The 14125-nt window shown below is 39.9% G+C and overlaps 1 protein-coding gene across 1 annotated transcript in view; it reads left to right on the top strand.

Annotated features, from left to right (window-relative positions):
* SORCS2 (sortilin-related VPS10 domain containing receptor 2) overlaps positions 1-14125 on the top strand; it is a 417623-nt gene that overhangs the window by 478 nt on the left and 403020 nt on the right. The window contains exon 2 of the mRNA XM_009328890.1: positions 337-404. Coding sequence (XP_009327165.1) covers positions 337-404 — 68 coding nt within the window. The remainder of the gene's footprint in view (positions 1-336; positions 405-14125) is intronic.

The raw sequence follows: 14125 nt of genomic DNA, 5'->3' as shown, positions 1-14125 counted from the left end.
GCTGAGAAAGTCATACAAATTGCTTGGGGGCTGTCATTTGGTGGTGGGATTTATGTGACTGTTCCAACTCCACCGCTCATGTGAAACGGGCAATCTTTCACAAAGTCACCAGGCTTGCAGAAAACTTCGAGTGCTGAAATCACTCTTCTCAGAAAGAGAAAGGAAAAAACCCAGTCTAAAAGCAAAACTGGTAAGAGGTAAAAATAAAGTGAAATACACTTTAGATTTTCAGGATCCTCACTTTTGCGTTCATCAGAATAACACTGCCCATGATCTACTTCTGTTTCTTCTATCAGTTTACATATATAAATATATTTATTCTTGTTTTCTTTTTAGGTGATCCTGATCCTTACTAAGTATTATCATACTGACATGGGGAAAGTCCTGGAGAGCTCTTTGTGGAGGTAAGATCTCTGCTTTTCCTATAACCTTCTTCCCCCACTGGTTCTCAGAATAGATCAGTTTCTTTTCCCTTTCCAAACTGCTGCTGAGTTGAGTTGGTAGCTGATTGATGCTAATATAGCAAGATTTTCCAGATTGTCATCAGCTCTTACTCCTTCTCTTCCTTAAATACAGTTCCTGCAGTTCAATAAGAAAGAGTTTGAAATGAGTTTTAACAGTAGAGACAAACAATGATAGAGAGTATAAGGTACCTTCCTGATGCCACTTTGCAAGATGCCACTCTTTTCCTTTTCTTAGAAATTTTGTGTCAAAGTTACTTTAAAACTTTGAAATACTTACTGTGTTGGGATGTGTCTGTTGGGAGTTCTTACTGCTCTTGAGTAGTGTATTGAGGTTAGTAAATAATCCTGATTTGGAAGCAGTCACGATTGGATGAAATATAATACCAGTGCAGGTTATCTTGTGTCTTATGACAACTGGGAACATGTAGTAATCCAAATGAATTTCGAAATTGATTCTCATTTCCTTAACATTGGTGAATTAAGGTATCAATATGCTTGTTGTCTCTGTGCGCACAAATTGCATGATCAGGTGTATATCAGCACAAAACCAGGGCTCGGGTAAGCCTATGTTACAGTAGCCACATGGGTTATCTTCTCGTGTTAATTTTGTTTTGCTAAGTGGGCTTTTTGTGCCCTAATTTTCTGCGTATCTGTATAAATCTTCCACCACAAATTTTTGCTAGATCCATTACGTACACTTCAAAAGTGGAAGTATTTCACTGTTATCAGTAAATATAATATCACTCCAACGTTTACTATGCTAGTTTTGCTGGGTTATCTGTATTCTTGAAATACTCTGCCAGGATATCTAAATAGTTGTTGTAAATGACAGGAGACTTATTTGAGGAGTCTTACGTGAAATTCTTATGTAGCCCGTAAGCTTCAGGTCTAGAAACAAATGAATTACCTAATACCTTGTGGCTTAGGTACTTGTAAACTTCATACTGTTCCAAGAGCTTGTATGGGGACTCAACCTTCCTCTGTGCGTGCAAGGAGCTTTACAGAGACAATCCAAGAAAAGGAGTGGGCAAGGGAATAGGGAGTGGGAAAAGTCTGTCACCAGCACATGCTGCACGCCAGCCTTGTTACTTTTTTTGAAGGAGGCTGCATGGTTTTAACCTTGTGGGATTTCTCATAGTGACAGCATATCTTTGCAATACCTTGTTGTCATACTAGTAACTGAGTAATACAGTCTGGCCAGGGGCAGTGGTCCATGCAGCACAAGGGTATTTTCAAGTAAAAAAGAAACTTTTAGTCATAAAAAGGAGGTGTTCAGGAAAGAGAGCAAGATCAAATGGATACTGCTTAGTATTGGCTCAGGATTGGCCTTTTTAGGTTCATTTGTAATTATCCTTTAAATGTACAAGATGCAAAATTAATTGCACATTTGTTTCTGTTTTAATTTTTATCCAACATCTTGTGTAAAGACGACAACCAAATGGCAATTTGGATACTCCCATAATTACGTAAGCACACATGGCTTTCCTGTAATATGTTTCAAGTTTTGCTATCCATGCTTCAGTGTAATCTATCATAGAAGTCTTTTAAACTTATTCAGTCAGACTCTTCAAAATAAACTCTCTGCTCTTTCAACATAAACATGAAACAGGCTTCAGATAATGTTCCTTTCTTTTTGAGAACGTAAACACTTTAAACAAGGTCATTCAGACCTTGCTGACAGCTGGTGTAAAGAAGAACTGGTGTGAACTGCATTCAAATAAAATTCATGCTAGTGTGCATCATAGGGAAATCAGGCCTTTTTACTTATAAGTAATAGATGTACCAGATGCTTTGGTTGTTTATAAAACTAAGATGGAAAAGCTGAAAGGAAGCAAGTGCTTAAGATTAGCACTTGGGCCTGGGGTGGTAGCTGGTCCATCCCTAGAGATGTTCTGCTCTGGGCTCACCTCCTTCCTCCGCCTCTGCCCACTGTGGTGTAAAAGCGGCACATGAGGTTGTCAGACTGGGGGAGTTAAAAAGTGCCTGGATCTGGAAAAGCACAAATGACACCAGCTGGTGCAAAAATATCAAATAGTGCCTCTCTCTGTCGAGATGTAGCTCATTATTTGTACTGAATAAAATAAAAATAAATACTGTCCGTGAAGTCAGAGAACTTTTGTGGTTTTCTCTGTGTAAAATGGTTGGGTGTAAACTGGTGAGGCTCCGTGTTTGCTGATGGAGCCGGGGTGTTGTAGTCACGTTGGCAGCCTGCCCAGAATGCACAATGTATATATTTTTAAACTTTTTCGTTTGATTCTCTTTTGCATTCTTCTCATTTGCATCAGAACAAATACACAGTAAAACAGGTGTGAAAAATGTTACAGGTTTTTTTGTCAGCAGATAAAAGCCATTCATCTTTGTGAGGTTTCTGTGCCCTAGTGGGAATGGATCCTGTTCGGTTATTTCCTGAATCAGTCCAATGTTTTTCTTCTTCCTATCTTGCCTGGCTAGATCATACCAGATGCTTCATCTTCTCTAAGTGAAAATAAACTTGTTTTATAACCTGATCAGTCTCCAGCAGGTTAATTTTTTAATGTTGTTAATCTCCCACTTTTATCTTGCCAATCAGTAAATATTATCCTAGCTTGGCATTTATCGGTTCTTTGCTTCTTGAAACTGCATCTTTCTGTTCTTCCTCTAAAACATATTTCCTCTTCATCTCTCTCTCTTTTTCTCCCATCATTCAAAATAATTTTTTTTTCCTTGCTTAGTGGAACAGGGAATGAGAAGGGAAGGGTGACTCAGTGGTCCAGTGATGCCTATTTGTTCTTAGTGACCTTAGAGTTGCAGTCAGACTTTTAAGATTAATGCAAATGGTGGGGAAAAATACCAGTCAGAGGTACGTGCCCAGCGGGGGCTTTATGCGAAGGAGATAGATTTTTGGAGGTAGATCTAGTGAATTTCTGTGCCTCTGCGGAGCGTTGTTAATTTGTGTAGGTAATTTATGCCTGCCCACACAGGTCAGGTTACAGGATTGGGAGGCCTAAATTTTAATTATCTTGGAATCTTTTCATTGTTGAAAAAACAGGGAAAATGGTGGTAATTAATGAAAGCCTTAACAACTTTTTACTAGTAGCAGCCATTCTGGTTACACTGAAGAGGTGGAGGCATAAATCTCAGTGGAAGCACGTAGTTAGAAAACACCAGGTGTGCTTCCAGGTCAGCTATTTCTGATACTTTGCTAATTTGCTTATTAAGTAATTGTTAAGGTTGGGGTAAATTGTATAGTTATTTGACTCAAAATAAGGTAGGGTAATAAACATAGATGACATTGGTTGCGCCTTGAAAATAAAATAACTTATTGAGAAGGAACAGATGATTGTTGTCAGGTTTAGAGTTTCTAAACTGCAGTACGTATTGGGAATGCAGGTTGTTGTCGTGTTAGGCCTCATTAACATAACAAAAAACCTGATACTGTGACTAAAACTTAAAATTTAGGTACTAAAATTATCTTCACAAATTGTGCATATATTGAAGATACTTTGCATACTAGTGCTGTTCTGTCAGAGTCCACACACATCTTTATCCAGCACATTTACAGTATGAAGGACCTGAATCAAACAAACCACTTAGGATAATAGATACTTGAGTATGTGTTTTCATATGCTTTATGGACCAGTTTGTGCATAAATATATAGGTGCACATATTTTACAACCTCAGGTGCCTGCCTGCATACATTGCATGCCTGCAGCTTTAGATGTATGTACTTGAATCTTGCAATCAAATACTTTAACTTTGAATTGGTAGTCACTAAGAAATTAATACTAATACTTATCTGCACACCTGAGTTAATCCTAATAATGTCTCTTGGAAATAGAGATGTATTATTTTTATTATTATTCCATTTTATACACGAGGCACCTGAGAGTAACTGATGGCTGAAAGTTACGCAGTGACTCAGCACTCTACGGCCATGGAATTGGCTTCCAACCCTGTGCTTAGGCCGGTTCAGAGTCCTGTTTCTGGTATGCGTGCAGCCCTTCCCTTCTTAACTTGTTCTAAGCAATGAATAATAGATGCTGGTGATGATTGCTAATAAAGTTTTGATTGCATATTATCAAGCTGTAATGATATGGTAGTGCTAATGCGACTTGCTGTGTAATTGTCATTGTTCCCAATGGCATCACCATGTTGTTATTGCTTCACCACAGCAAAACAAATGGCATTATTTGATGTTAACTGCACTGTTAACTCCTCTCAGCATTGCATACTGAACCCCAGGTAGGCCCATTTTCAGAGATGTTGGGGTATTTTGCCCCATGTTGTCAATAATGAACTGCTAAATGAAGAAACGGACTTCTCTGACTGCTTAAATATGGTTGGATACCCTAGCTGAACATCCTGGGATTCCTTACTCCAAACGCAGCCCGAGGAGGGAGCGAAGTCACAGCGCTGTGTGAGGAGGTTGTGAGTCCAGGTCAGTGGCCAGGCAGCTGGAGGTGAGAGCAGTTGGGTGAGCCCCACGGACAGCATGAGACTTGGCAAACCTCAGGGAGTCAGGAAAATCCTCTCTTTGGCACAGCTGTTTCTATCTGGACCCACAAAAAGCCACGTATTAAGGGCAAGACCCGGTTGTACAAGCCCACTGGCTGCCAGTAGCGATCAACGCACAGTGACCGCATGGTGCTTTGGGCATTTACACAAAGGTGCATGCCTATGCTAAGGTTAAAATCCAGACTACAAAGAGCCGGGGATTCTTTTAAGGTAGATGCAGTGAACAACATACCACTCAGGGAAGTAAAATTTCCAGACCCTGTGTGGCTCACAGAGTACGAGAGAATGAGTATGGGCATTTGTTTCCACACTCCTTGGACTTGTAGGTGAAAGTCATTTCATCCATTTCCTGAAATTAATTTAAAAAGCAAACAAAACTCCCCCAATATAGAGTCTGATGCCCCAGTGAATTTCTTTCTTGGTGCAAAGTGCTGCTTAATAAGTGAGCAACTGTGCTCTGCAGCAACTTGCACTTCCAGATGGTCTTATATTGTGGTTCTGCTTTGAAAAGTGACTTTGTAGAAATGGCCCCAAGGGATGGGGTTATTCAGTCTGTGATTTCCATATCAAATTTGCTCTCTTTCCAAGTTAAAAAAAAAAAAGAAATGGCTTTCTAATTATTAGCCCAGCGAACTCAGCTTGGGATCTAATGTCTAGCTGTGCTTTCTCTGGCTAATGCATCATCCTGTGTAATGCAAGTTCTGCAATCAGAATAGACTGCCCTCAGTTACACCTGTGCAGCTCTTTTGTCCTCCTATTATATTCTTATTTACACCTGTTCCACTGTGCAAAGGTTTTGGGCAGTACCGTTGAGAAGGCAGTCCTAGAATTAGAATTTTATTTCTCTTACTGAACAACAGATTTTTGTGCTCTCTTTGATCATATTTCCATATTCACCTAATAGCATTACAAAGACTTTCATTATCTTTGCTGCAATTTCTTTCTTGCTAATACTCTACAGTGCATCATTATGAATTGAATTGTGCAGGAAAGTCTCTATTTTAAATTTATTTTGGGTATTTAAAATGAGCTGTAAAACCATAGGCTGAAATCCACTACATTCACTTTCTAACTATCAGCAATGTTTTATTACGGGTGTCAGGTAAGAAAAACAAAGGAAATGAAGGGAACATGTCTTGACAAACCTTGGAACGTGCAAAGTATTGAAGAGATGGTTATTGATGTTTTTGACAGGCAGTTGTATTGATTTAGGGACCTAAAGGGTGCCGATGTTGCAGTGTGCTTCTGTAGTGCATGCTCTAATGGACACATGACCCACCACAGTCTTTCCTAAGACCAAGACCCATCACACTGGCAATAACCTTGCTGTTAACCTTGGTGCTGCACTCATCCTGTCACATGTTTTGGCTGTAGCTTTTGGCCATTCAATAAAGGAATGAACTTTGGTCATGGATGTTGGGAACCATTCTCTGAGTTGTGATCTGTAGACTCCTCTGAAGGAGATGTCTTTTAAATGGCTCTCCAGGGCATGGGACTTAGGTTAAGGAGGTCCTTTTATGTCTGTGTTACCATAACACCATTTAAAAAATATTTTTACATCTAGTATGTATGAAGGTCTGAACTGAAAAATAAAATCCCACAAGCAAGTAAAAGCTACCAAAGAAGTCTGTCCAAAATTCTTTACTGAGTATCTGTTGCTCACAGATGAGAGTGCTGTGTCATTAACTACTCTTCCAAGTCTTCAACAACTCAGAGTGGTGATGATGATTTTGAATGTTTACATGTTTCTACACTAGTTTGTGAATACAGGAAGAATATATGACATATGGATTAATATCCAGTTGGAAAGCTGTGATTTACATAGTTAGGTAAAGGCTCTTGCTTGCAGTACACTTCTGTTTATTGGAGTTGGTTGCAGCACAGCTGCTGAGCATGTTAAATGTATCTTGGAACATGGGAATTTTGCTACTTTACAGGTTGATTTCTATTTTTTTTTCTTTTCTTTAATTGTCCTTCTGGAAAAGGAATTAAATCATTGTGGGATATAACTCATAATGACTGAGTCTATTAAGAAAGAATAACCATTTATTTTAAATGGTTTAAGAATTCTGTCCGATTGTTTGAGTAATTTGAACGTAAGTCATAGCATTTCTGATGGCTTTAACTGGAACTGGTATCACAAACGTGTTTTTTTTATAGGCACAGACTGTGTGGGAATTGTACCACAGGTTCTTATTTTAAGTAGATTCCTTTTGGCTGGGACTGGCAGTAATAGAATAAGCAATCTTTCCTACCCAAAATCCATCCAGGTCGGTAGCAGTAGGAAGTTCAGAAAAGCCACTTCACTGGCATTTCCGCAGATCTGTTATGGTATCTTACTGCGTAAGCCTCCCTACAAGAAATGATCATCTTTCTTGCTAGCCTCAGCAGACAGGTTTAAGAGCAGAGAAACAATGTCCTTCTATGCATTAGTCATCTGCGGGGTTTGTAATTTTGTGTGTGTGTTGCTTTTGCCCTCCCTCCCAGCATAAAAGAGGGAAGCTTGCATTGGTGGTGCCCATGATCCACTTCTGTATGATTAAACCGAGAATTGCAATCTCAGAGCTTTTATTGTGGCATGATTCCTCTGTACTAAATTCATACAAAAACAGTTGAGCCATTAGTTTTTAGCTAATCAAAAGTACTTTGCTGCATTGTCATCCATTACCTCCCACTGGCAGCAGGCCAGCACAGCAGGTAGGTGTGGGGCCCGTAACCTAGGGGCCAATGGAATGACACCGTATATATATTAAGCAATGTTTCCTTTGCCACTCTGCAAAACAGAATAAATAAGAAACCACAATCAAAGCAGCTAGTTTCATTGCTCATCATATTTTTATGATGATGAATGAAGTATAAAAACCAGAATAGGATATATTTTTAAAATCTGGAAAGGGCAAAGTCATGGCTTAGCGGAGCATCTGGTGAAATAGATATGACATTGCACTCAGCAGCTAGTGACACTACTGGTTCCACCTTCAGCCTACTGTGTGACCTTGTTTGAAGAACCTACAGTTCCTGTGCTTCTTCCGCTTGGTCTTTGCCTGATTTGTTTCTTTGATCTAAGTAATTTGGAGAACTCATTGTACAAGCGCAGTGGCACCCCAGTCAGTGTTGGGGCTGTAATGCTGCATTAATATACATAATACAAATGAGCTGTAATGCTTAGGGATGTTTTGTGTTTTGTCTCCTTAAAGTTTTTGGATAGAGCCTGAGAAGGACAGGAGATCATCAGAGAGCACTGACATACCATGAGACCCATCCAAAAACGCCCGTAGTGTTACTACAAGACAACTAATGACAAAGTGCCTTTTCTCAGCTACTGTTTTGAAAATGCTGTTTTGCAACCCCCTGTTGCTTCTCTTAGTGTTGGGCACCTTGTGTCATTGATGTGGTATGTGGCATGCGAGCAGCTTTGCTTGCTTCTGTAGTATGTGCGGTTTGCTCTAGTGCATCCCCTGCGAACTGATTGCAAATTAATTTGGTTGTTGGGGCTGAATAAATGAACAGCTGCGTAGTTAATTATGCAGAATGGTATAGAAAAACGCAGTGTTAATGTTTTATACTCTCATTATCCCTGCAGTATGGAATATATTTTTAAGTGTGAAAATATCAAAGGCAGTATTTCCCACATAACTTATTTATTAGGAACTTTGTATTGTTAGGCAGCTTTCTCTGCTTTAACTTGGGAGGGATTGGGACAATTAAAAACTCCATACAGGCCAGTTTTTAAAATGTAAATATAATCCTATGTGCTGAAAAATTTGGGGGCATGGGTAGTTTACAAAAATTAAACCCATCTTACAATAAGATTTAAATGTCTTGATTCTTTTTGGTGTTCCATAATATGGAAGGTTAGTTGAAAGTTTTTCCTTCCTCCTTCCTACTGCCACCTGTCATTGAACAGATGACTGATAATTAGTCAATTGAAGCTCTGTTCCAGCTACTTTTGGGGTTTTTTTTTGTTGTTTGTTTTGTTTTCATATGATCTTTTGTCCCTTTCTACTTCTGCTGCCCTCTTTCCACTTCGGCATCGTTTCTTCCTGTTGCATATAGGGATGCAATATAAGGATAGTAACTTATTTTGCTTCAACAAATAGCCATTCTTGAGCTAGCCTTCAAAAAAGGTATTTTGTTTTCTCACCAATTTTCCCTCCTAGTGGCCTTTTCTTTCTAGCTATTGCCCTCCCTCTTTCATGGGGCTGGGTTTCTGTCTCTTCCAGGCCTGACTTCTCCAGTCCAGACTGAAGAAGCTGCTTTTTGGATGAGGTACTAAGTGCCTACCAAAATTTTTTGCATTTTTGCCTAACATGTCAGCTCCAAGAGCTGATTCCTTCGGATGGCAGGGCTTTTCCCCGTAGTTGCTTTGACAGACTTTAGATACTTCCATGACCTGTGAGCACATTTGATCCCAATTTTCTATCATAGGATCTGAAGCTGTAATTTCAGTCTGAGAGGGGGGAAAATCCCTGTTATCGCCTATATAAAAAAAGCACCTGACTGGGTTAGTTGTTTTTTTTTCCCCCAAATCTGGTATGTACTTTTCTTGGCCAAATGGTTATCGTTTTTCTTGAAGAGGGTGCATGCAGTTCGAATTACATCCCTTGATAAAAAGACATTGCAGTATCAGTGAAATACAGCCACCTCTGGGCAAAAGCCAGGGAAACAAGTAAACAGACAGGCAGTAAAGTGTGTTTTCTTAATATCAAAAAGATTAACAGTTCAGCTCAAAAGCATCTACATCATTCAACCTTTTGATATCCAGTCTTTCAAGCTTTCCTTTCTGGCAGGAAGAGAATGTATGCTCGTGCTTTCTGAATGATTCAGATAGTTTTCTGTAACGCTGATCCGTCCTTAGGATTGCTGGCTATTCTGAAGACTTCAACATAAAATGTTAACACGTGGGAGAGAAAATGATTTTAAATTTTACTCTCTTCCAAGAATTTGGAGACTTATCACTGTTTTATCTTAATTCTTACCATATGCTGTCCACTCCTTAATTTCGTGATGTCTCTTTGGGATAGAATTTAAAAATAAAGTTGTGCTGTTCTGAAGTACACTGGCTAGAGTTTGAGATTCCTCTGCCTTTACTCTACCTCTAGGCAGTGTCTGTGCTAAATACTGGTCTCTCAGGTTTCAGTAGTTTTTAATTTGCTCTTTCTTCAGCCTGACATGTAGAATTAGAAAACTAGTAATATTTCACTTTTTTGCCTCATTTAAAAATCATTGGAAGCAAAATATAAATGTCATGGAGTTTTGTATGTGTGATGTTTTCAGGTGCGTAATACTTCAACTCTCGGTGCTATTTGGTGCAATTTTCAGTTTAGTTCAGACTGCTCTGTGCTAATGGGAAGGACACACCAGTAAAATATTATTCCTCTGCACTGTGAGAGGGCAGTGCTTTCTGGCAAAAGGCAGAAGCCCAGCGTGAAAACTCTCATGTCTCGGCTTTCCATATGGCCTCAGGTGAATATATGAATCTGTCGGTGTTCCAAAGTGGAAAGTGTCCAAGAAGCACAGTTAAATAAAATCAAAAAAGGAAAGAAAGTTAATTGTTTAAAGATCAGAAAAGTATGTTACAAATATGCTGCATAAAGCACCCTGACCTATCACATCATTACCTTAATAGGTCACTGTCACACGCCACCTACGAGAAGGGGAGAGTGACTAAGGTCTGCAAATCCCCCTCGGTGTGGATTAAGGTGAGATAACAGTCAAGGTCCATACATGAACATCAGCTTTAATGGAACAAACGCTCTGTAAGCGTCAACCCTCTACGTATTAATATGTCATGTAAGCTAAGTGGCTTTATGAGAAGTTGAGGTAGGCCTTGCATTACTTAGCAGCATTAAGGGCAAAGAAAGAGAAAGAGAGGGAGGGTGTCAGTGTAGAGAGTGCCCCGGGAGGTTCGTATGCGCCCCTATTTATTGGCCCCAGTCCAAGACTTCTGCAACCTTCTCTCGCCCCAGTTCCAGGAGTGGTTGAGACACCAATCAGTCAAGGGAAGTGACACTGGGCCCCTCCCCGTGGCTGACTTCTGGAGCCTTCTCTCGGTGCATTGTCCGGGCTCACAGCACAGTCACTTGGGCCTCGTCCCTTACAGCCACAGTTCGAGGAGACCTTGACTCCATCCTTAAATATACTTCAGGTACAACATCTCTTAATGTGTGCTGGTATGTGAAATGCAGGGTTGGATTTCCAAGAACTTCACGGTGATAATAGGACTTAGCTTCTCAAAAGGCATGTTAACATTTGTAAAGTAATTCAATAAGTAAATATGAGTAAATATTTAAGTATCAAATTATATTTGATTTCCATGTTAACTGGAAGTCTTGGTACTTTCAAGTGCGTGAGTTTTATAAAATGTTTTGATATTTCCTCTTGGGAATTGATACACGTTGATATTATTGTAATAAACATTATTTATTTTTTTTTCTTTAGCACGTTTGGTAGGGCTGGGAATAGGACATAAGTTTTCTGATTCCCAGTTGATCACTTACATAACTGCATTACTGGGAAGTTTCTTCCATATTGCATACATTCGGAGAATGATTTTGGTTGCAAGGGAGCTCTGGTGGTCATCAAGTACAGCCCCTGCTCAAAGCAGGGCTCGCTGCAGAAGTTAATCAGGTTGCTCAGGGCCTTGTATTATCCAGTTCTGAAAATCTTCCAGGATGGTGATCCCACAGCTTTGCTGGGAAACCTCTGTCCATCCTTTGCTGGTCTCATTGCGAAGGGTTATGTCAACTGGAATTTCCCATCTTGCAGCTTGTGCCTGCCATCTGTCATCTTTTCACCACGTACCCTAGTCCTGTCTTATTTAAAACCTTTGTTTAAGTGCTGGAAGACTGCAGTCAGATTCCTCATTAGCCTCGCTTCCCTTCCCCAGATTAGCCAAACTCAGCTCCCTCAGCTGTTCCTTCTACGTCATGTGCTCCAGTTCCCTCACCATCTTAGTGACCCTCCACTGGAGTCACTCCAGGTTGCTGATCTCTATCTTCTGTGAAGCGCTGCAAAACTGAACACACTTACTTTATCCCATCTGTAGACATGGGATGCTCTGTCCTCTGGGGGTCCTGCTCTGCTGCTCTCCCCACATAAAATAGGCTGTGTTTGGGTGAATGGTTTCGAATAGTTACCTTATTTATCTGAATATAAAAATAAGTGTGAAAATCCCTAAATGCCAAAATCATTAACACTGGGAATGCAGTTCTTTAAAAATTACTGAGACACTCAATTCACTTCATTACCTCTTGAAAAAGATAACATTGGTCTTGTATGCATTGAACCTCTCAGCGTAAGAACAGTGGGGATGCCAGCATTAACTTTTTGTCCTCACTTCTGTTATGTAGTATGAATTCTTGATGGGTTTAGTTGCTGGTACATTATTTATGACATCTCTTGGCTGCAGCTGCTGTAATCCACGAACCAAAGCCAAGCCTACCGTTTCTAGTCATAGAATTGTAGTTTGTTGTGGAGCAGCTCCCAGGTAATTCGGCAGGATGTGCTGTAATTGGTTGTAACGTGGGCTCTTCTAAATAAAGCATTATTTAGACTGAATGACAGGTTAAAGTATTTTTTTTTTCTTTTGAAGATTTATCTGTGACAGGTAAACATTATTGTGGCCACAAATGTTAGGAAGATTAGTTGTGCCAGGAAAGGAAGGAGAATTATATTCTTTTTAATGATCCTTCACTTAGAATTCTTTTAAGTCAGAATATTGAAATGTGCAAAGCAGAGTTTTTGAGGGGAATTCATGTGCTAATCCTGGGATGTGCATAAAGCTAAAGCCTTATTCAAAGAGTGGACTTCATACAGCAGTTTTTACCGCTATCGAATTTATGGTGTTTTGGACAATTTTGGGTCATCTTTAGCTTGACCTATCCTTTCATACATGTATATTCTTGATTGACAGGGTTTCAAGGATCAAACATAGGCACCTGAAATTGCTAAAGTAAAAACTGCTGATTGCTTTAAAAAGTGATTATGAATGGAGGAGAAATTGTAAGAGGCACAACATTAGTTTGGTGGATTTCTTGTCTCTTGGCATCTTCCCGTCAAAGCTGGATTCTTTTGTGCAGTATGTGATGGATACAAGGTAACTGGAAACAATGCAAAGGAAATGGGATGAAAGTCAGCATTAACTCTGAAAATCAGAATATAGAGTAGCCACTCCAAAGTCTATGAGAAGCTAATGGATTTGCCTCAGTTTGTGCAGCAAGCTTGTGAAACAGTCCTTGCCACTGGAACATTTAGGACTGGGGATGGGAAACAAAAGGGAGTCAAATTGCATTTGTTCCATTGAAGGTTGTTCCCTCGAATGTGTTATTTTGCCATATTGTTTTCTTAAGAGAGAAATTAAAGAAGGAAGGGTCAAAGCTTTTCTCTTTTATGACTCTGTCCTGTTTTGAATCTACATGTTCAGTTTGACTGGCTAATCAAGAATGGCGCGAAGAGGCTCTTGTCTGCTATCTCACAGGTGGCAAAGAAAAGTGAATTACTGTATTACACGTTACAAAGCAAGTGTTGGGATGACACTGAGGCAGAGCCTAGACCAGACAGAGATTCTTCCAGGTTTTTGTTTTGGTCCACAGAGTGCTGCATATTCGGTATTTAATTTTCCTTTGCACCCTCTCTGTAAAATTCCCATGAGTAGTAGCAGGTGGTGTTGCTGCCGTGCTCACAGTGAGCTGGATTTCCCCATCAGCAAGTCACGGAATGATTTCACTACCAGAAAACAAGTCATTCCAGAAGTGAACTGTGTGGTGTCACCCTTGGGGGCAAGCTAACCTACACAGCCCTCCACCTTCTCTCCTTGAAAACAAACCGTATTTTAGGGCACAAATGCATGTGCCCTGCTGGGGGACAAGGCAATAAATTGGCATAATTGGTGTAAAGAGTGCTTAGTGCTTTTGGAAGCAGTGGCGCTGTAATGATTTGTACAGGTTACAAGTCAGGTCCTACAACTAACAATAGACTTCAGCTGCAGTTTGTACCAATTGTGGATTTTTTAGAGCAAACCTTTGTGGAGTGCAGTGTTATTTATTATGGAAGTAGTAATCATCTGTTCCCATTCTTTTTTTCCCTCTGCTTGGTAGCCTCTGAGGAGACATTCCTTTGATCACTGAGTATCTGTTCCACAGATGAAGCCCTGCAGCAGAAAAGG

The sequence above is a fragment of the Pygoscelis adeliae genome, unplaced genomic scaffold (genome assembly GCF_000699105.1).
Source record: "Pygoscelis adeliae isolate BGI_AS28 unplaced genomic scaffold, ASM69910v1 Scaffold66, whole genome shotgun sequence".
NCBI classification, from domain to species: domain Eukaryota; kingdom Metazoa; phylum Chordata; class Aves; order Sphenisciformes; family Spheniscidae; genus Pygoscelis; species Pygoscelis adeliae.
The sequence above is the reverse complement of the archived record's forward strand: the minus strand, read 5'-3'. Positions and strand labels throughout refer to the sequence as shown.